The following is a 20,582-nucleotide window of genomic DNA, read 5'->3' as shown; positions in this document are numbered from 1 at the left end:
AATCAGGACGCCTGGGGCAGAGCAGCTGGGGTGCTGCAGGGTTGGTCCAGTAGTGCCCAGAGCGGGTGCTGCAGGACCAATCCGCAGCGCCCCAGCTGCTCTGCTCCAGGGTCCAAAACAAAAGCCTGGTCTGCTGGGGGGGGGGGGCACACTATCCGCGGCCCCCCCCCCCCCCCAGCAGACCAGGGACAAGGGGAGCAGAGCAGCAGCGGCAGCGGGGTGCCGCGCCTCTGAGGCTTTGCTCTGGCAAAGTCTCAGAGGCGCGGGACCCCCCTGCCCCCCCGCGGCTGCGGCTTCAGTCCTGGTGCCTGTGGTCTGCTGGGGACCGTCCCCAGCAGACCACAGGCACCCGGTCTCAAGCGGCAGCAGCGGCGGTTCCCGCGCTCCTGAAGCTTTGCTCTGGCAAAGCCTCAGAAGCGTGGGAACCCGCCCGGTGCCCCTGGTCTGCTGGAGACGGTCTCCAGCAGACCAGGGGCACTGGAGCAGCTTACGAACGGGGCTTTCTCGCCCCGGAGCTCGCAGGTAGCAATCCGCTACCTCGACCTCCGGGGCGAGAGCCCCGTTCGTAAGTGCGGATCCGACGTAAGTCGGATCCGCGTAAGTCGGGGACTGCCTGTACATCTGACCCTACTGTCTTCGATACATCTGACCCTACTGGAACAATGAAATTAACTACCCACTGCCTAGGATGAAATTGAGAATTAGCTGGCAGTGACTCTGTCCAGAGAAGACTGAGATGATGTTTGAAGGCCTCAGTGTAAGTTTGTTATTAAGCTACCTGCCATTGATGGATGATTCAGCTCAGACTTTTTTCTGAAAAAGCCATCTCAAGGGATTGTCTTTCTATTTCAGTTAATGACATGAATTTCTTTGCTGCTTAATACATCTGAGCTATTCCAACAGCCTTTTTAGTTTACCTCTGGCTGTGAGACATAAAGTAAAAGGGGCCTTGCTCTCATATTAGTGGTTTTGGTTAAAAAGTATCCCATATTACAAATGAAAATGCCTAGTATTTTAGAGTTTTTACTGATTTTTAAAAGGGTATAAATAGTATAAAAGTTGTTTTTGCTGATGGGTATTAAATTAATTCCTTGTACAGGATGTTTGTAGCACACTGAGGTCATGAATAAAGGAAGAAAAATACCTAAATCCTGTTTCCAAAAGGCTTTTTTTAATTATACGCTTCTTACAGTGTTGTTAACATTTTCTGGTTGTATATGTGTATTGTAATATTATTTGTCAACTATAGTCACAACAATATCACACATGCTGTTTCTCACCCTTACCAATGTTTGTGGCACCTGAAAAACTTGTGTAAGAAAGATAAAGTGAGTGAGATAATATATTTTATTGGAGCAAATTCTGTTGTAGAAAGAGACAAGCTTTTGAGTTACACAGAGCTCTTCTTCAGGTCTGGGGAAGGTATTCAAAGTGTCACAGCTAAATATAAAGAAGAACAGATTGTTTAGTGTAAATTTTACATAAAAACATAAGAATGGCTATACTGGGTTGGACCAAAAGTCTGTTTAGCCCAGTATCCTGTCCTGTGACAGTGACCAGTGCCATGAACTCCAGAGGAAATGAACAGAACAGGTAAACATGAAGTGATCCATTTGCTGTCACTCATTCCCATCATCTGGCAAACAGAGACTAAGGAAACTGGCCCTATCCATCCTGAATAGAATCATAGAATCACAGAATACTAGGACTGGAAGGGACCTCGAGAGGTCATTGAGTCCAGTCCCCTGCCCTCATAGCAGGACCAAATACTGTCTAGACCATCCCTGATAGACATTTATCTAACCTACTCTTAAATACCTCCACAGATGGAGATTCCACAACCTCCCTGGGCAATTTATTCCAGTGTTTGATTACCCTGACAGTTAGGAACTTTTTCCTAATGTCCAACCTAAACCTCCCTTGCTGCAGTTTAAGCCCATTGCTTCTTGTTCTAACCCCAGAGGCCAAGATGAACAAGTTTTCTCCCTCTTCCTTATGACACCCTTTTAGATATCTGAAAACGGCTGTCACGTTCCCCCTCAATCTTCTCTTTTCTAAACTAAACAAACCCAATTCCTTCAGCCTTCCCTCATAGGTCATGTTCTCTAGACCTTTAATCATTCTCGTTGCTCTTCTCTGGACCCTCTCCAATTTCTCCACATCTTTCTTGAAATGCGGTGCCCAGAACTGAACACAATACTCCAATTGAGGCCTAACCAGCGCAGAGTAGAGTGGAAGAATGACTTCTCGTGTCTTGCTCACAACACACCTGTTAATGCATCTCAGAATCATGTTTGCTTTCTTTGCAACAACATCACACTGCTGACTCATTCAACTTGTGGTCCACTATAACCCCTAGATCCCTTTCTGCCGTACTCCTTCCCAGACAGTCGCTTCCCATTCTGTATGTATGAAACTGATTGTTCCTTCCGAAGTGGAGCATTTTGCATTTGACTTTATTAAACTTCATCCTGTTTACCTCAGACCATTTCTCCAATTTGTCCAGGTCATTTTGAATTATGACCCTCTCCTGCAGATTAGTTGCAATTCCTCCCAGCTTGGTATCATCTGCACACTTAATAAGCATACTTTCTATATCAATATCTAAATTGTTGACGAAGATATTGAACAGGATTGTGAACCCTTAATAACTACTTTCTGAGTATGGTTATCCAGCAAGTTATGCATCCACCTTATAGTAGCCCCATCTAAGTTGTATTTACCTAGTTTATTGATAAGAATATCATGCGAGACCGTATCAAACGCCTTACTAAAGTCTAGATATACCACATCCACCACTTCTCCCTTATCCACAAGACTCGTTATCCTATTAAAGAAAGCTATCAGATTGGTTTGACATAATTTGTTCTTTACAAATCCATGCTGGCCGTTCCCTATCACCTTGCCACTTTCCAAGTGTTTACAGATGATTTCTTTAATTACTTGCTCCGTTATCTTCCCTGGCACAGAAGTTAAACTAACTGGTCTGTAGTTTCCTGGGTTGTTCATATTTCCCTTTTTATAGATGGGTGCTATATTTGCCCTTTTCCAGTCCTGTGGAATCTCTCCTGTCTCCCATGATTTTCCAAAGATGATAACTAGAGGCTCAGATATGTCCTCTATCAGCTCCTTGAGTATTCTAGGATGCACTTCATCAGGCCCTGGTGACTTGCAGGCATCTAACTTTTCTAGATGATTTTTAACTTGTTCTTTTTTATTTTACCTTCTAAAACTACTAGCATTCACTATGTTAGGCATTCCTTCAGACTTCTCAGTGAAGACCGAAACAAAGAAGTCATTGAGCATCTCTGCCATTTCCAAGTTTCCTGTTACTGTTTCTCACTCCTCACTGACCACTGGGCCTACCCTCTCCTCTTTATTCCCGTAGTTAGTTTGAGCTCATTCTATGCCTTTGCCTTTTTAATCCTTGCCCGTTTTCCTGTGCTGTTTGCCTATATTCATCCTTTGTAATTTGTCCTACTTTCCATTTTTCATGAGATTCCTTTTTTATTTTTAGATGATCATGGATGACAACCATTGTTGGACCTATCCTTCATGAATATATCTAGCTTTTTTTTTTTAATCCTGTTATAGTCTTGGTCTTCATAAAATTTTCTGGCAAGGAGTTCCACTGGTTAATTGTGCATTGTGTGAGGAAATACTTCTTTTTGTTTGTTTGCAGACTATTAATTTCCCTTGGTGAGCCGTAGTTCTTGTGTTATGAGAGGGAATAAATAGCATGTCTTTATCTATTTTCCCTATACTCTGTCACGATTTTATAGACCTCAGTCACATTCCCTCCTTAGTCATCTCTTTTGCAAGCAGAAAAATCCCAGTCATATTAATCTCTCCTCATATGGAAGCTGTTCCATTTCTCTAATCATTTTTGTTGTTCTTTTCTAACCTTTTTCAATTCCAGTATTTTTTTTTTTTTTTGAGATGAGGAGATCACATCTGCACTCAGTATTCAAAATGTGGGCATACTATGAATTTATCTAGAAGCAATATGATATTTTCTGTCTTAATATCAATACACTACAATGTTAATTCGAACTAACTTAGTTCGAATTAGTTAATTCGAACTAAGCTAATTTGAACTAATGCATCCAGACTAAAAAAACTAGTTCGAATTAGCGTTTTGCTAATTCGAACTAGCATGTCCACATTAAGTGGACCCTGAACCGGGATTAAGGATGGCCGGAAACAGTGCCGGCAGGGCATCAGAGGAGGACTTAGAGCGTGGAGATGCTGTCTCAGGCTATCCGAGGGCTGAGCTTAAAGGGTCTCGACCCCCACCCCGGACAGACAGTTCTCAGGGGTGCCCCGCTTGCAAAGCAGTCCTGGCTTGGATTGCCCGGACTACCCACACTGGGCACATCACATCACTCGGCCATCAGCCCGGCTGCACTTGCCGCAGGCTGCCATCTGGGGAGAAGGGGCAATTGGGGGGATGCAGGAGAGCTTCCACCCCCAGAAGCCCGCAGAGCCAGCCCAGTCCTCCCCATCGGGGGCTCGTGCCCCATTCCTCCCTCACCTCCTTCCACTTACCCTTCCCTAGCCCCTCTTCTTGATGTACAAAATAAAGATAACGTGTCTTCCAAAATGGAATCTGTCTTTATTGAACAAAACTGGGGGAGACTGGGAAAAGGAGGTGGGAGAGGGGAAGAGAGAGGCTGGGAGAGGAGAGGGCAACTATAATGATCAGGGGTTGGGAACAGGTCCCATATGAAGAGAGGCTAAAGAGACTGGGACTTTTCAGCTTAGAAAAGAGGAGACGGAGGGCAGACAGGATAGAGGTCTCTAAAAGCATGAGTGGGGTGGAGAGGGTGCATACAGAAAAGTTCTTCATTAGTTCCCATAAAGGAGGACAAGAGGACACCAAAGGAAAGGAATGGGTAGCAGGCTTCAAACTAGTAACAGAAAGTTGTTCTTCACAAAGCAAAGAGTCAACCTGTGGAACTCTTTGCTGCAGGAGGCTGTGAAGGCTAGAACTGGAACAGAGTTTAAAGGGAAGTGAGATAAAGTGATGGAGGCTGGGTCCATGGAGTGGTATTAGCCAGGGGGTAGGAGTGGTGTCCCTGCCCAAGTCTTGTGGAAGGCTGGAGAGGGATGGCACGAGACAAATGGCTTGGTCTGACCCAGGATGGCCATTGTAAGCTCAGGGTCGGGGGTCTCACTGGACCCCCTTGATTCTCTTGCACACCTGCTCCTGGGTGGCCAGGCTGGCAGCTCTCCTGCCCTAGCCGGCCACTTTCCTGTGCCTAGTGCGGAGATCGTGGACGAGGTCCACGATGTCTGCACTAGCCCAGGCGGGTGCCCGCCTCTTGCGGTCCCGGGCAAGCTTCCGGGAGCTGCCAGCCTGGTCCCGGGAAGAGGGGGAGGGCTGGGGGGCATCGGGTGGGTGGCTCGATCCGTCTGCTGGCTGGGTGCTGGCAGGCTTGCACCTGGCACGGGCACCGTAGCTAGCCCGTGCTCCTTTAAGATGTCCGGGGCCGGGAGGGGGGCAGAAGAGTTTCTCTGGTGTTGGCCAGAGTGGCCACCAGGGAAACCTGGGGAGGGCTAGCCTCCCACTAGTTTGAATTAAGGGGCTACACAGCCCTTAATTCGACCTAGCTAGTTCGAACTAGGCTTAATCCTCGTAAAATGAGGTTTTCCTAGTTCGAACTAAGCGCTCCGTTAGTTCGAATTAAATTTGAACTAACGGAGCGCTAGTATAGCGCCTATGAAAGTTAGTTCGAACTAACGTCTGTTAGTATGAACTAACTTTGTAGTGTAGACATACCCTAACTTAGACCCCACCATTTTATATGCATAATAGGGATTATGTTTTCCAATGAGCATTACTTTGCATTTATCGACATTAATTTTCATCTGCCATTTTGTTGCCCAGTCACTGAGTTGTACTTCTTTGCAGTCTGCCCGGGTCTTAAGTTTTATAGAGTAATTTCCCACCTCACCCTTGGCTCCTTTTACAGATTGCTTGTGAATATGTTGACTAGGACAGGTTCCAGACCTGACCCCTGGGGATACCACTAGTTACCTCTCTCCATTCTGAAAACTGACCATTTATACCTACCGTTTGTTTTCTATTTTATAGCCAGTTACCAATCAATGAGAGGACGTTTCCCTTATTTTATGATAGCTTATTTTGCTTATGAGCCTTTCGTGAGGGATATTGTCAAAGGCTTTCTGGAAATCTAAGTACACTATAGCCACTGAATCCCCTTTTGTGGTTGAAGTTGACACGTTTGTTGACTTCCCTCAAACAATTCTAGCAGATTGATGAGGCATAATTTCCCTTTACAAAATTACAAATACCATGTTAATTCTTCCCCAAAAATTACATTAATCTATATTTCTGACAATATTGTTCTTTGCTATAGTTTCCATCAACTTGCCCAGTACTGAAATCAGGCTAACTGGCCTGTAATTTCTGGGATCACCTCTGGAGCCCTTTTAAAAAATTGGCATCACAGCACCAAGTGATCCATCTATATTCACTTCTTGGACCAGATCCTGTGCTCCACAATGAAGTTACATGCCTTGCTAGCAGTTGCAAGGTGAGCTAATGAGGAGGTCTGAATGATTATTTCTACACAGTGATAAAAATCCATGGCTGCTCTGGGTCAGCTAACTCAGCATTCAGGGGCTCCAGCTCTAGTGTTTAAAAACTTCTGTGTAGATATTCAGGCTTAGGGTGGAGACTGGACAATGGTAGCTTGTAAGAGTGGAAGATCTCCATCCAGAGCTCAAATGTCTGTACAGCCATTTTTATTACTACTGCCCAAGCTCCATGAGACAGAGTCGCTGACCTGGACCGGCTGCGGCTGGGTTTTTTATCCCTATGTAAATATACCCAATGCCTATGATTCTTTTTCTCTAGTTCTACAGCGTAAATGGCTTTATGACCCAGAATAGTCATAAAGCCAGTACTGCAGGAAGCAAATTCAACTTTGTTTTTAATCTGTTGTTGAGTATGTGGGCTCTTTGTGTATGGAATTTGTTCTTTTTCATATTGTTGCACTAAGCCTGTCTATATTTGACTGAGAGTAGGGACTTTTGTTAATAATAGTACTGTTATTTTGTTTTGTGAAATGGCAAGAAATGTATATTACATAGACTTTGAATCCTATACCTGTACTATTCTATAGGTGAAATGGATTTGACAAATGCAGTGCCTAACTAAATTGATTCAGATTTATTTTTTAACGATTGCATACTCCTTGTAAAAGATGCCTAGACCAGAAGAAGAGCTCTGCACAAACTTGGTAGCTTTTCTCTTTCACCAACAGAAGCTGTTCTAGTAAAAGATATTACTTCACCACATGTTTCTGCAATGTGAAAACAGAGAGTCTTAGTGTTTACTTATTTGTGTAATTTCTACAAAACTGATCTTTTACCTTGTTACAGAGAAGGGTAAAGAAATCTGATGGTAAGTTGGGGCAGAAGGGAGAATGACTATACCTGCTGTCACTCAAGTAGTGAGCCTATTGATGAAGTAGAATAGTGTCACTGGCTTACTGTCTTGTCCATTCCTCAACATAGGCTGTATACAAGGTACCTGGTAACGAAAGTCTGCTCCTGGTTGGTAAGCATGGTAGTTACAAAAGAAATTAAATCTAAACGGAACAGGTGTTTGCTAGATATGCATAACCCTTTGTGCATGTCTGGGATGGTTGCCGTAAATGAAAAAGTATTTGGATTTATATAACCTCTGTAGTTTCATTTTCAAATCATAAGAACAGAAAAGTATCAGGGAACACTTGAGTAAAATTATCATTTTATCTTAGGCCATGTCCACATTGTGACCATCAGAAAGGTTAATGCAAATCAACTGAAGGTCTAAAGTTGTGTGCATATATTCAAGTCTATTAAGCTCCTGTGTGGGTATTTCCTGGACACCACGGTGCAAATAAGTGATGGTCACATAAATACCACCCTATACTGAAAGCCTACTGACCACTATGCTTACCTGCATGCCTCCAGCTTCCATCCCGGACACACCACATGATCCATTGTTTACAGCCAAGCACTGAGGTACAACCACATATGCTCCAACCCCTCAGACAGAGGCCTACACCTACAAGATCTTCAACAAGCATTCTGTAAACTACAATACCCACACAAGGAAGTAAGGAGACAGATTGACAGAGCCAGATGTGTACCCAGAAGCCTCCTGCTATGGGACAAGCCCAAGAAAGAAACCCACAGAACATCACTGGCCATCACCTATAGTCCTCAGCTAAAACCTCTCCAACGCATCATTAGTGATCTACAACCCATCCTAGACAATGATCTCCTGCTTTCACAGGCCTTGGGAGGCAGGCCAGTCCTTGCCCACAGACAACCCGCCAACCTGAAGCATATTCTCACCAGCAACTATACACCGCACCATAATAACTCTAACTCAGGAACCAATCCATTCAACAACTCTCGGTGCCAACTCTGCCCACATATACACACCAGCAGCAACATCACAGGACCTAACCAGATCAGTCATACTGTCACTGGTTCATTCTCCTGCACATCTACTAACGTAATATATGCCATCATGTGCCAACAATGCCCCATTGCTATATACTTCGGCCAAACTGGACAGTCCCTACGTAAAAGAATCAATGGACACAAATCAGATATTAGGAATGGCAACATACAAAAACCTGTAGGGGAACACTTCAATCTCCCTGGACACGCAATTGCAGATCTAAAGGTAGCCATCCTGCAGCAAAAAAACTTCAAGACCAGACTTCAAAGAGAAACTGCTGAGCTACAGTTCATCTTCAAGTTTGACACAATCAACTCAGGATTAAACAAAGACTGTGAATGGCTAGCTAACTACAAAAGCAGCTTCTCTCTTGGAATTCACACCTCCAGTTCAGCTACTCATCCTCCCTGATTGGATCCACCTCGTCATCTCCAGCCTGATTCTGGCCTGCATATTTATACCTGCCTCTGGAAATTTCCACTATATGAATCTGATGAAGTGGGTCTTTGCACACGAAAGCTTATGCTCCAACACATTGGTTAGTTTATAAGGTGCCACAGGACTCCTCGCCGCTTTTGCAGATTCAGACTAACATGGCTACCTGTAGCCAGACTAACCCCCATATCATCCATCTTATTTGCCTCTCTGAAGCATACAGGGCAGAGAAGGAGCAGTAAAATCAGCATAGTCTATGCTGGCTCATCTGATCCTGAGAAGCTGAAAAAAACAGATATGTGGAGAGAGAGCGATTAAGTCAATAAGCTGGCCTTGAGGCTGCGAGAACTGCCCCCGGCTGGCACCCATGTTGATTCGAACACACACACAGTCCCTGGGAGAGGAATTTCCCACTGAGAAAAGAATGTCCAGTACTTCCTATTTAATCATCTCAATTCCCTCTTACAAGTGTAAATTAAGTTCACAACTCCCTTGTAAGAACTGGTCTCTCAAAAGACAGACCAGCCCCATTTGGCATAACAGACAAGAAAGAGAAATACGTGACCCCATGGGTATATAAGATAGGTCCAGCACACACTCACTTTGAGTGTCATTCTACCCTCTACCTGCTGGTCGGGTTAGGTGTTTGACCTCCCGAGGTTCTGTGGGGACGCCCACCTCGTATTTTCATCTTTCCTAGGAATTGAGGGACCGGCCCTGGCCTGACATGCTGGAGTCGAGAGGCACAGAAGGGGGTAAAAATTGTACCTGGATGTGGTCCTCTGTCTTAAGTGTACACATAGAAAGAGTAAGCTGTTACTTGGTACCATTGTATCAACAGGTGTGTTGTGGTATCAACAGGTGTGTTGTAAGCAAAACTCGTGAAGTCATTCTGCCACTCTACTCTGCGCTCGTTAGGCCTCAGCTGGAGTACTGTGTCCAGTTCTGGGCGCCACATTTCAAGAAAGATGTGGAGAAATTGGAAAGGGTACAGAGAAGAGCGACAAGAATGATTAAAGGTTTAGAGAACATGACCTATGAAGCCAGGCTTCATGAACTGGGCTTGTTTAGTTTGGAAAAAAGAAGATTAAGGGGGGACATGATAGCGGTTTTCAAATATCTAAAAGGGTGTCACAAGGAGGAAGGAGAAAATTTGTTCCTCGTGGTTTCTGAGGACAGGACAAGGAGTAATGGGCTTAAAGTGCAGCAGGGGAGGTTTAGATTGGACATTAGGAAAAAATTCCTAACTGTCAGGGTGGTCAAATATTGGAATAAATTGCCAAGGGAGGTGGTGGAATCTCCCTCTCTGGAGATATTTAAGAACAGGTTGGATAGACATCTGTCAGGGATGGTGTAGGTGGAGCTTGGTCCTGCCTTGAGGGCGGGGGGCTGGACTTGATGACCTCTTGAGGTCCCTTCCAGTCCTATTATTCTATTATTCTATGATTCTATGATTATTTCTATTTTTCTATCTTTATCTTCTTTGTAACCATTTTTAAGATCTATATTTTGCTAGTAGTTAAGAAATAGAACAATAGCCATTGCAACCATATGATTATAAGCTTCCTCAAATAAACCTGTAACTGTTTAAGTTTTAACCTGACTCCTTCAGTTGCTGTAATAGAACCAAGCACAATTTAAAAGAACTTCAGCCGGTCATAAAGGGACAGACATAGGGAGAGCTTGGGCGTTTGGATCTGTGTCACTCCCAGGTGACAAGATCCGTTGGGGCACCTTTTCAGCCTTTCCTAGGCTGCCCGCTGCGAAGGAACCCCTGTGTTCTAGCAGCTAAAATCTAAGGTGTAATAAGCTCTTCCTATATAACGGGGCGTCTGTTGGCCTGCTGGCCACCGTCTGCGATGGGACCCCGGTCCTAGCAGTAAAGACACGGACGTTAAACCTTTTCTCGGAAACATACACACACACACTGCCCTGACCGTCGGCTGACACTACCCAGCTGATATTTGTGTGGGTATTGTCATTCAGGATTAAATTGGTCTTCATTAGCAGTAGTTTAATCTTCCCTAAACTGTGTCCTCTTTATTGCTGAATGAGACCATGTACACATTTAATGAGCCTTAGTTTATGAATATTAAATACTTAATTTTTCAGAATTTTTCTCATGTAGACAAGTTGAAAGCAGAAGGTCTTTCTGATTCATCATTGTAGGACCATCAGAGCAGTATAACTGCACCACAACACATGCCAATATAGGAGTAAATTGGGAATGAGATGTATTTGTCCAGGTTAAGATCATCTTGAGAAAGAGAGCTCTGTTTAAATTGTGTGGATTCATGCTTGGATTGAGTCTTGAATTTGGCTTTCTGGTGTACATCTAATTTATGCTTTTTGCCATTAAAAAGAAAAAAGGGAGGAGTTAAAGAATTGGAAATCTTCTTTCCTTTCCCTCCTGTTGTCTTCACCTATGCTCTGATCTCCTGCTTTTCTTCTTCTTCTTGAATATTTCAAAAAATTTTAAATGCTTGAAATTTGCCCTTCTGACCTGTATTTTGACTGAACTGAATATCACCACTATCTGCACCTACAGCCTGGGGTTACTATGTTTGTAGGAAATATATCTTAGTTTAGTTTGAGTTTGGAGCTGGAAGTTAGGTTGTGTCTTTTGAGTCTGAATCTGAGGAATTACATGTGTGCACATTGTGACCATTTGTGTTGGACTTGAAAGGAAATTTGTTGCGAACTTGAGGAGTTTGTGTATATGAGTTTTTTTATTATTAAAACGTTGCCTTAAGTTGTGAATTCCTTAATGTATAGTAATTAAACAAATTGAGGATGTCATAAGTGTATGTTAATGCCATTTTTCTATATGATTTGTTAAATAAACCAAGATGGAAGTATTTATACTTTAAAAGAAAAATGCCTTACATAGAAAGCAATACTTTAGTTATTGAAGCATCTTAGCTAAAAATTTACTGTTTCCCATTCACTGAAGTGCACAGAAAATTCTCTTTGTTCCTGTCCTGTTCTTTTGCTCTTGCCAAAATGGCAATCTTCAGGTTCTTTAAATTTTATAAAGGTTGGACCTCCTTGGTCCAGCACAGTCAGGACCTGACTGGTCCCGAATGGCAGAATTTGCTGGACCTGTGGAGGTATCCCTTCCAGGGGACCCCTGCCTCTGGGCCCCTCTATCCTCTGCCCTGCTCTGCTGCTGCTGGCCCTAACCCCAGGATATCTTGGTTCTCTGGCCCTGGCCGATGCTGCTGCATGCAGCCAGGTTTCCCCAGCCCTGCACTGCCATGGGTGGCCCAGTTTCTCCAGCCCCCGACCCCACACTGCTGTCACGATTCCCCATAGTTCCACAGGCGCTTGGGGTTCCTCAGCCCCCAGCTTCATGCTGTCATGGGCACCCGGGCTTCTACAGCTGCCAGCCCCATGCTACCATAGGCGCCTGGGGTTCCTCAGACCCCCCAGGTCCATGCTGCCGCATATTGCCATAGTTCTCCAATCCCTGCTCCTCTGGCCCCACTGGCTCTGGCTGGGCGACTGGCCCTCCTGCTGGACCATGGATGTTGCCGGATCAGAAAGTACCAGTTTTCAGAGGTGCAATCTGTATTTCAAAACTTAAAGTAGGTTTTTTTAAAAAAATTCAAGTAGAAATTACTTGACAAATGTTTCTTTTCTATCCTTTATGCTTTCCTTTCTCTAGCTCTTTTTAAGTTGCCAGATGAAGTCCTTTATTTGTCAGCTCCAGCTAGTCACACCAGAATCCTTTTCCACTTCTTTAGAATTCAGATTCATTTGATTGCCTAACCCACATGTAACTGGATTGGTGGGAGTCTTATGCACGTTACTTCTGATTTCTAATCTGTGAGCAGTTAAACAAATGGTATTCTTTGTGTCTGTTTTTTTTTTACAGTCAGTCAAAAACTACACCAAATGTCATGTGAGAAATGAACAGATCTGTAATAAACTGACCAGCTGTAAAAGTTGCTCACTAAATCTTAACTGCCAGTGGGATCAGCGGCAGCAAGAATGCCAGGCTTTACCCGGTAAAAGTTTTAAAATTTATATTCTGCTTTTTAATTGTTTTGAAACCTGGGTAAATCTCCCTAATCAACAACCATGAATATTTACTGAATTAGGAAAAAAATGTATTTGTTTTGCTTGTGTTCACTCCCCTATATGATCTCCCTTTCCAGGAGAATCTAGGGATTGAGTTTACTGGCAGGAATGTTCATAACAGTGTGTTTTAAGATGCTAATATACAATATTTCAAGAAAGGGAATTTTGACTTTCTAAACACCCAATATTCTTACTGTAAAAAAGATTCAGTACATTATGCATGCCCAACCAGGGAATATAAAACAATAATGTGATTTGTGTGTGTAATCAAAGCTTATGTAAGCGGGGGAATGGTCCCGCTCTTGTGGGGAACTTTCCTGGCTTCTATACACCCCAGTGAAATGAACCAGCGAAAGGATCTGAGTCCCCGCTCCCACTTCCTTTACCCCACGGCTCCCTGATCCTGAGGGCTCCCCCTCCACTCTCCTGAGTAGCAGAGCCCTTGAAACCCCAACAAGGGTGGGCCCAGGTTTCTTGGGGCTTAATCCCTGACCTTGTAGTCACTAGGGGCAGGAGTTAGGGTGTCCCCACTCCGAGGTGCTCTCTTTACACTGCAGGCCTTCTTGGCCCAGTGATCACTTCATAAGGTTCAAAGCAAATACAGTTTATTAAACATCAACTGATTAAAGAGAATAGAATAAGAAACAATGAGAATGGTTAAATGAGAACACACAGCCCTGCTCTGTAGCACAGGGACATCAACACAGCAGTCTGCAGAGTGTAAGGACAGTTCACAGTCTCTTCCTTAGAAGCCCTGGATGTGCTGCAAGGGGCTGCAGGCTGGACACGCTTGCACTGGCAGTGACCACACAGCCTCAGTCTCTAAGTGGCCAGACCCCTCTCCCAGTCCAGAGCCTTTCCCCACACTTTGCAGGTCCCAGTAGCTCACCACATCCAGCTGCAGGCTGTGCTGCTTGGCCAGTTCCAGCTCCTTGTGTTGTTTCTCTGTTCCTTTTGGCTTTCTGAGCACTGCCAGTCTGCTGCTCAACACAGGGTCTGCACTGCTTGGCCTGTCTGTGTCTGGTTCTGTCGCTGCAGGACTTCTTCTTGTACTCCTCTTTCAGCTCTCTGTCTTTGCAGGACCTCTTCTGCACACAGCTTGTTTGTTCAGAGACAGAGCCAGAACAATCCCCACTTACAACCTGTCAGTCAGGCTGAGCTGGAGTGTTGACTGCTTTCCATTGTCTCTGGGGTCTGTCAGTCTCATGAACCCTTCCCCTTCTGAAGCTGGTAAACCAAAAAACTCCCACAGAGTTTTAGTAAGGGGTAACAGTCCCCTTACACTTACAAACAGTCCTCCTCCCCGTCCCCCCTTCCGCCCTCCCTGCCCCCAAATGTAGCTTTGATACCAAGTTCTTGTAACAAACAACTTCTGAACAATCTATCAAACAAAAGTCATTTGTGGAAACTGCTCACTGAATAATTTTAAATAATAAATCTAATGTAATCATAAACTACATGTAAGCAATCTGCAAAGACACTAGTTTAATAGAATACATTAACTTCTGTCAATTAGTTGCTCACCTATTAACAATAATGGATGTTACTAAGGTTAACATTTTAATAATAATAATAATACATATCTTTCTCTAAAATTTTAAAATATCAGAAATTTATTTTACTGACACTTAGCATTATGTGTCTAGCCATCATGCTGTTATAGGTTGCTTCTTATTTTAAGATTATAAAAATGACAAAAAAGAGGACAAGCATTTGTGGTCCTGTGGTTCTAATACATTTTTCTACATATTTTTAAGGAAGAGATTTAGATAAACTCTAATTTACTCATGTTTCTGAGACATAAGAACATAAGAATGGCCGTACTGGGTCAGACCAAAGGTCTATTTAGCCCAGTATCCTGTCTGCCGACAATGGCCAGCACCAGGTGCCCCAGAGAGGTTGGACCGAAGACAATGATCAAGCGATTTGTCTCCTGCCATCCCTCTCCAGCCTCTGACAAACAGACGCCAAGGACGCCATTTTATCCCCTGGCTAATAGCCTTTTATGGACCTAACCTCCATGAAATTATCTAGCTTCTCTTTAAACTCTATGATAGTCCTAGCCTTCACAGCCTCCTCTGGCAAGGAGTTCCACAGGTTGACTACATGCTATGTGAAGAAGAACTTTCTTTTATTAGTTTTAAACCTGCTACCCATTAATTTCATTTGGTGTCCTCTAGTTCTTCTATTTAGGGAACTAATAAATAACTTTTCTTTATTGGCCATTATACCAAAATGTCAAACTTGTATATATTATTTGCATAGTATAGCCTTGAATGCTTATTTACATTTCAGTTTTTAGAAATATCAGAACAATTATACTAGCCATGTTATTAGAATGTAACTCAGAATATAATTTACTGAAATGCTATATAGTTGTATTTTTTCTTGTTAATTAACACTTTTACTACAGTGACATTCAAAATGATATAAAACTTGATTTTCTAGATTATTTATTAATGTTACATTTACAAATTATGAAGAAACATTAACAGTATATACTGGACTGTGACTTGAAAATAATAAAAGCCAACTTCTCTACATTTGCATTTCCATGATTTTATTACACCTTGTAAACTTGTATCTTAATGTAATTTCTGTAAAAGCTCATCTGTGTGGGGAAGGATGGAGTCACATTGGCGATGCCTGCCTCCGCATAAATTCAAGTCGTGAAAGCTATGATAATGCCAAACTATACTGCTACAACTTGAGTGGGAATCTTGCCTCATTAACCACTTCAAAAGAAGTGGAATTTGTTCTGGATGAAATACAGAAGTATACAGTTCAGGTAATTTGAATTCAAAATACTTGTTTATTTTGGACTTTAAACCCTAAATATCCAGGTTACAGCTTTTCCTCTCTCTTCAAATAGCTGAAGTTGTGATCTGCAAAGGTTCCTGAGCTGAAGCTCATTACATTTAGGAGAGAGAACATTTTCAGCAGATCATTTTGTGGGAAGAGGGCCTGTTATGATCAGTTGGGACTGACATGCGCTGCAAGGTCTTTTTTCTTTGTGACCACCTGGGGCAGGAAATGAGATGAAGGAGGGAAAGGCTTGTGTGTTAGTTTGATAATTGCTGTACAATGGAATAAACTACCATTTTATGCATGGTCAGCTGAGGGTTTTGGCAGTTCAGTCTAATAGTTGATTATTTTGTTCTTTTGAATGTTGGAAGGCCTCCTTATATCATGAATGGCTAACTCAGTGGGTGCAGCTAACATAGGGAGAACAGAAGTTATAAAAAGCCAGCATGTAAGGGAGCAGAGGGGCTATCAAGTAGGAGCATCAAAAGGGGGAGTTTTGCAGGTGGCTTTATAGGAGTGTGAGAGTCAGATGCACTTAATAATCATTCTCTAAATTTAGACCAATAACTTCCCAAAGGAAAATAATAAAAAAAAATCATAAAGAACAAGCAACAAAAACCTGGCAAGAGCAAAAATGCCTAGAATTTTGCCAGTGGGGGCTGGGGGTGGGGGCAATATTCTGTTTATTCCATGGAATACAGCATATACGGTTTATCTGCCTTGTGGGTAGATGACGTGTGTGCGTTCGGTGCATGCAAAATCACAGCCCTTGGAGACTGAGCATGGGCACTAAAGACCAGAATGGCTGAACTGGGTTACCCAAAGGAGCAGAGAATTATATAGATAAGATTTGCTGGAACACAGCAGAGCAGTCCCATCCCTAGGAGGCTGAAAATCTCTGGGAAGTGGAACATCAAGCTGGAGCAGAGGGAAATGATCCCATAGTTTGGACCCTCCTTCTAGTTAATTTCATGGCATCTTCTTACACTGAGCATACCGTTCCAAGGGAGGGAATTTCAGTGATTTGGAAGAGATATGTAATAATTGGGAATTCAATTATTAGGAATAGAGATAGTTGGTTTTGTGATGACCAGGAGATCCTCACTGTGAATTGTCTACCGGATATGAATGTTTCAGTCCTCTTAAGACATCTAGACAGATTTATGTGCAGTGCTTGGGAGGAGCCAGTGGTCAAAGTTGTGATGGGTCATGACCCCCTAGGGACTGTTACCTGAAGCACCAAGACTCCACTTAGCCTGCTTTCCCCAACAGCCTGGGCAACCTGGGTAACCCTGTCATGAGCCCAGCTCTCCAGCCTGCTTCAATACAGACACAGGGTCCAGTCACATGCCCAAAGCTGCAGACCATAACTGAACACAGCACAGTAGGATACCTATCTTCAGCACTCACATTCCCATCTCTCCTCTGGAAGCTAAACCCCAGAGAAATCTGGCGTATGCTGTATGAAAGTCCATCCATAGAAAGCTCATAAAAAATCACCCTCTTTCTCAATGTAACAATTCTCTTTGCCCCCAGTAACAATTATTTGCACTGCATTTATTAAAAAACAAGAAATTATTGTGTTAAGTTTGAAGGGCAGGATTTAATGGGTCATAAGAGATAGCACAGAACAAAATAGGTTATGTGACAGGGTCAGGCCAGAGGGATACAAGAGTATAATGTCAGATTAAGTAAATCTTTGTTCCCTTGGTAAACTGGCAGTGGCTAGTCCAGAACAAGTGAGAATAACACAGCTGCTGTTGAAGATTCTTTTAGGCAGCTGCTACTACAGGGCCCTGAGCTGAACCCAGAGTAGAGGGTGGGCTCAGTTTCTCCCCTCCCCCCCCACGTTCCCATTTCCACTTGGGGAAAAGACTGGCTGGGGGAAAAAATGGGTCAATCCAGCCCTGTATCAATTTGGGGTCCAGTGAGACTGTAGAGTTGGGCTTTCCCTCTGTATCTTATGCTGGCCAGCTATGAGAGTAGGTCAGCAAACAGCAACCTAGGTTTGGTGCCTAAACTGAGGGCTGCTGTGAGTTTGTGAGGCAAGCAAACCACCTGAAAGTACGAGACCCACAAAGTTGGAATAGGAGCTTTGTCACAGTGAGCCTTTCCTCCCTGGCTTACCAGAAAAACAAGTCTGTTCACAGATCGTTGTCCTGAGTATTCGGCCATTAAGTTCCTTGAATATTACTAATGGCCACTCAGTATGACTACAGGGTTATACTTCATATTTCTAATTTCAAATATAGTAATGCTACATGCACACAAATAGGGTAAACACATTCAGTAGATTAGAACTTTTCCAATTATATGTCACATGACACATCTCACATAAAACTTATTCCATTTATGCATATTCATATGCATTTTCCCATAAAGAATATGGAATGTCCCATCACAATGGCACATGTAGGCTGATGGAAAAGAAATTTAAACCCAATACCTCCATTATAGCATTTTCTTAAATTTTTGCAATTCCATATGCAGGGCCAGTTAGATGGGCAGAAATGCGGGGTCTCAATGTATGGATGAGATGATGGCATTGTGAGGAGGATTTTAGGTTTATTGGGACCTGAGGAACCTATTTGGAGAAGTGTGTATGGGAAGATAGGACCCACATAAAACAAATAAAACCAGTTTGCTGATATGAAAAATTAAGACACTATGGAGGAACTTTTAAACTAAGGGCTGGTGGAAAGTCAACAGGTTTAGAAGAGCAGACATTTCTAAAACACGCATCCTGAACGAAGGATTTATTAAAGGGGAACTCTGTCCTATTAAAGGGCAGAGGATAGAAGCTGATAAAGTACAGATAGTAACCGAAGAGTCCTATGGGCAGGGGTGACAGTGGATGGATCATTGGATAATTTCTTGTTCTGTTTATTCTCTCTGAAGTATCTGGCATTGGAAGACAAGATACTGAGCTTAAATAGACATTAGATTTGACCCAGCATGGCCTTTCTTATGTAATTATTCAGTTATCACATTAAGCCAGAGAATTAAAAATTGATAAATTTTGTAAGTGCTTGTATACAAATGCAAGAAGTCTAAATACTAAGTTGGTTGAACTGGAATTCCAGATATGAAATGAGGTTATTGATAGAATAGGCGTCACAGAAACTTGGTGGAACAATGATCATCAATGGGACATTGTAAGAAAATAAAATCTATGTTTTCTGGCACTGCACCACCTGGAAAGCTCAAACCAACATTTCTGATCTACCTTGACAGTCCAGTTGATAGTCCAGTAGGCACAGTGTCAGCAAGCTCCCTACTTGACTCCGTATGGGTCTTTGAAATCAGCGATATTTCCCTACTTTTCCTAGGTGGAGGAACTGGTGTTCACTGCCCCTGTCCTGCCTTGAGTGCTGGCTCCCTAGCTCCCAGTGGCCTGTTTCTGGGCCCACCTTAGAGTCTGCACTCCCAGCCAAAAGCTCATATCCCCCTCCCACACAGTCCATACACCTGCTTCAGATGACCCTTCCCCCACACTCTGAACTCTTAGTTAACCAGAATATTTGATTAACTGGCATTCCCATTCTCCAAACATGTCAGCTATAAAAGAGTTTTCTTACGTGCAATATATATATATGACAGAATGTCGAGCTGATGGGTACACCATTATAAGTGAAAAGAGTTACCATAGAATCTTATGGTTAGAAATTCCACGCTGTGGAATTTCTAGTAAGTGTGTAATAGTACAAATGTATTGTGAAGCACCTGACCAGGATGGTGACGGTGATTGTGAAATACTCAGGAAGATAAGAAGGGCTACAAATCAGAAAATCTAGTAATAACTGGGAATGTCAATGATTATTTGAAACAAAAGACAAGACTATGCAGCACTTTAAAGACTAACAAGATGGTTTATTAGGTGATGAGCTTTCGTGGGCCAGACCTAAAGCTCATCACTTAATAAACCATCTCATTAGTCTTTAAAGTGCTGCATAGTCCTGTCTTTTGTTTCAGCAAGATCAGACTAACTCGGCTACATTTCTATTACTAATGATTATTTGCATATTGACTGGGAACATTACTGTTTCTGATACAGAGGCACCAGTGTAGGAGGGAGCGACCAGGTGGGAGCCAGTGCTCAGAGAGAGCCTCACGAGCACCAGCTCCTGCCTGCTTCCTGCATGGAAACATGTAATCACAGAAAATTTTAATAGTCCTAATCACTTCCCTACACATAAATGCTGTCATTAGTTTAGCGCCTTTCCTTCTCTCTCTCTCTCTAAAAAAAACTTTTCCCATGGGACGACAGAGTGACTTTATCACGTCACTCTCCATCCACTGGTACAAGCCCTACCCACTCCTATCCTGGGAGCTGTGGTTCTGGCCTGGCCGGCCTTCCTCTTTCCTCCCCAATGGCTGAGGGAGAGCCCAAGCTGTTGTGGCCCTCCTTTGGTGGCTGAGAAACCATGGTCTGCACCTCCCTGATCCTCCTCTGGTGGCCAGAGGGGGGCCGAGAGACTGGGCCTATGGTGGGGAAGGGGTTGGAGGCCCAAGAAGCCTGGGCTGCCTGCCGCTGGAGTGGGGGTCGAGAGGCCCGGGCTGGGTGAGGCCATAGGGGGGCAAGAGGCCTGGGCTGTAGCCCGCTGTGTGGGGGCAAGAGACCCAGGCTGGCTGCTGCTGTGCCGGGGGGAGAAAGGGGAAGAGGCTGTCTGGGGGAGGGTGGCTGTGGCACCTACCTTCCCCTCCCCGGCAGCTATGCAGCGAGCTGGGCCTGCCTATATCCAGGTACAGGTGGTTGGTGAGCATAGCAACCACG

General features: G+C 43.6%; 1 protein-coding gene across 11 annotated transcripts in view; it reads left to right on the top strand.

The window, feature by feature from the left end:
* ATRNL1 (attractin like 1) overlaps positions 1 to 20,582 on the top strand; it is a 1,022,331-nt gene that overhangs the window by 223,252 nt on the left and 778,497 nt on the right. For 10 of the 11 annotated variants that reach the window (XR_012905693.1, XR_012905692.1, XM_075935407.1 and 7 more), the window contains 2 exons: positions 12,798 to 12,930; positions 15,610 to 15,791. The exons of the other annotated variant lie outside the window; for it this stretch is intronic. Coding sequence is in view for 8 of the 10 variants with exons in the window: in XM_075935407.1 (XP_075791522.1) it covers positions 12,798 to 12,930; positions 15,610 to 15,791 (315 nt within the window). In the remaining 2 variants the exon portion in view is untranslated. The remainder of the gene's footprint in view (positions 1 to 12,797; positions 12,931 to 15,609; positions 15,792 to 20,582) is intronic. 11 annotated transcript variants of the gene reach the window in all.

This window comes from Pelodiscus sinensis, chromosome 8 (assembly GCF_049634645.1).
Source record: "Pelodiscus sinensis isolate JC-2024 chromosome 8, ASM4963464v1, whole genome shotgun sequence".
Classification (NCBI taxonomy): domain Eukaryota; kingdom Metazoa; phylum Chordata; order Testudines; family Trionychidae; genus Pelodiscus; species Pelodiscus sinensis.
The sequence above is the reverse complement of the archived record's forward strand: the minus strand, read 5'-3'. Positions and strand labels throughout refer to the sequence as shown.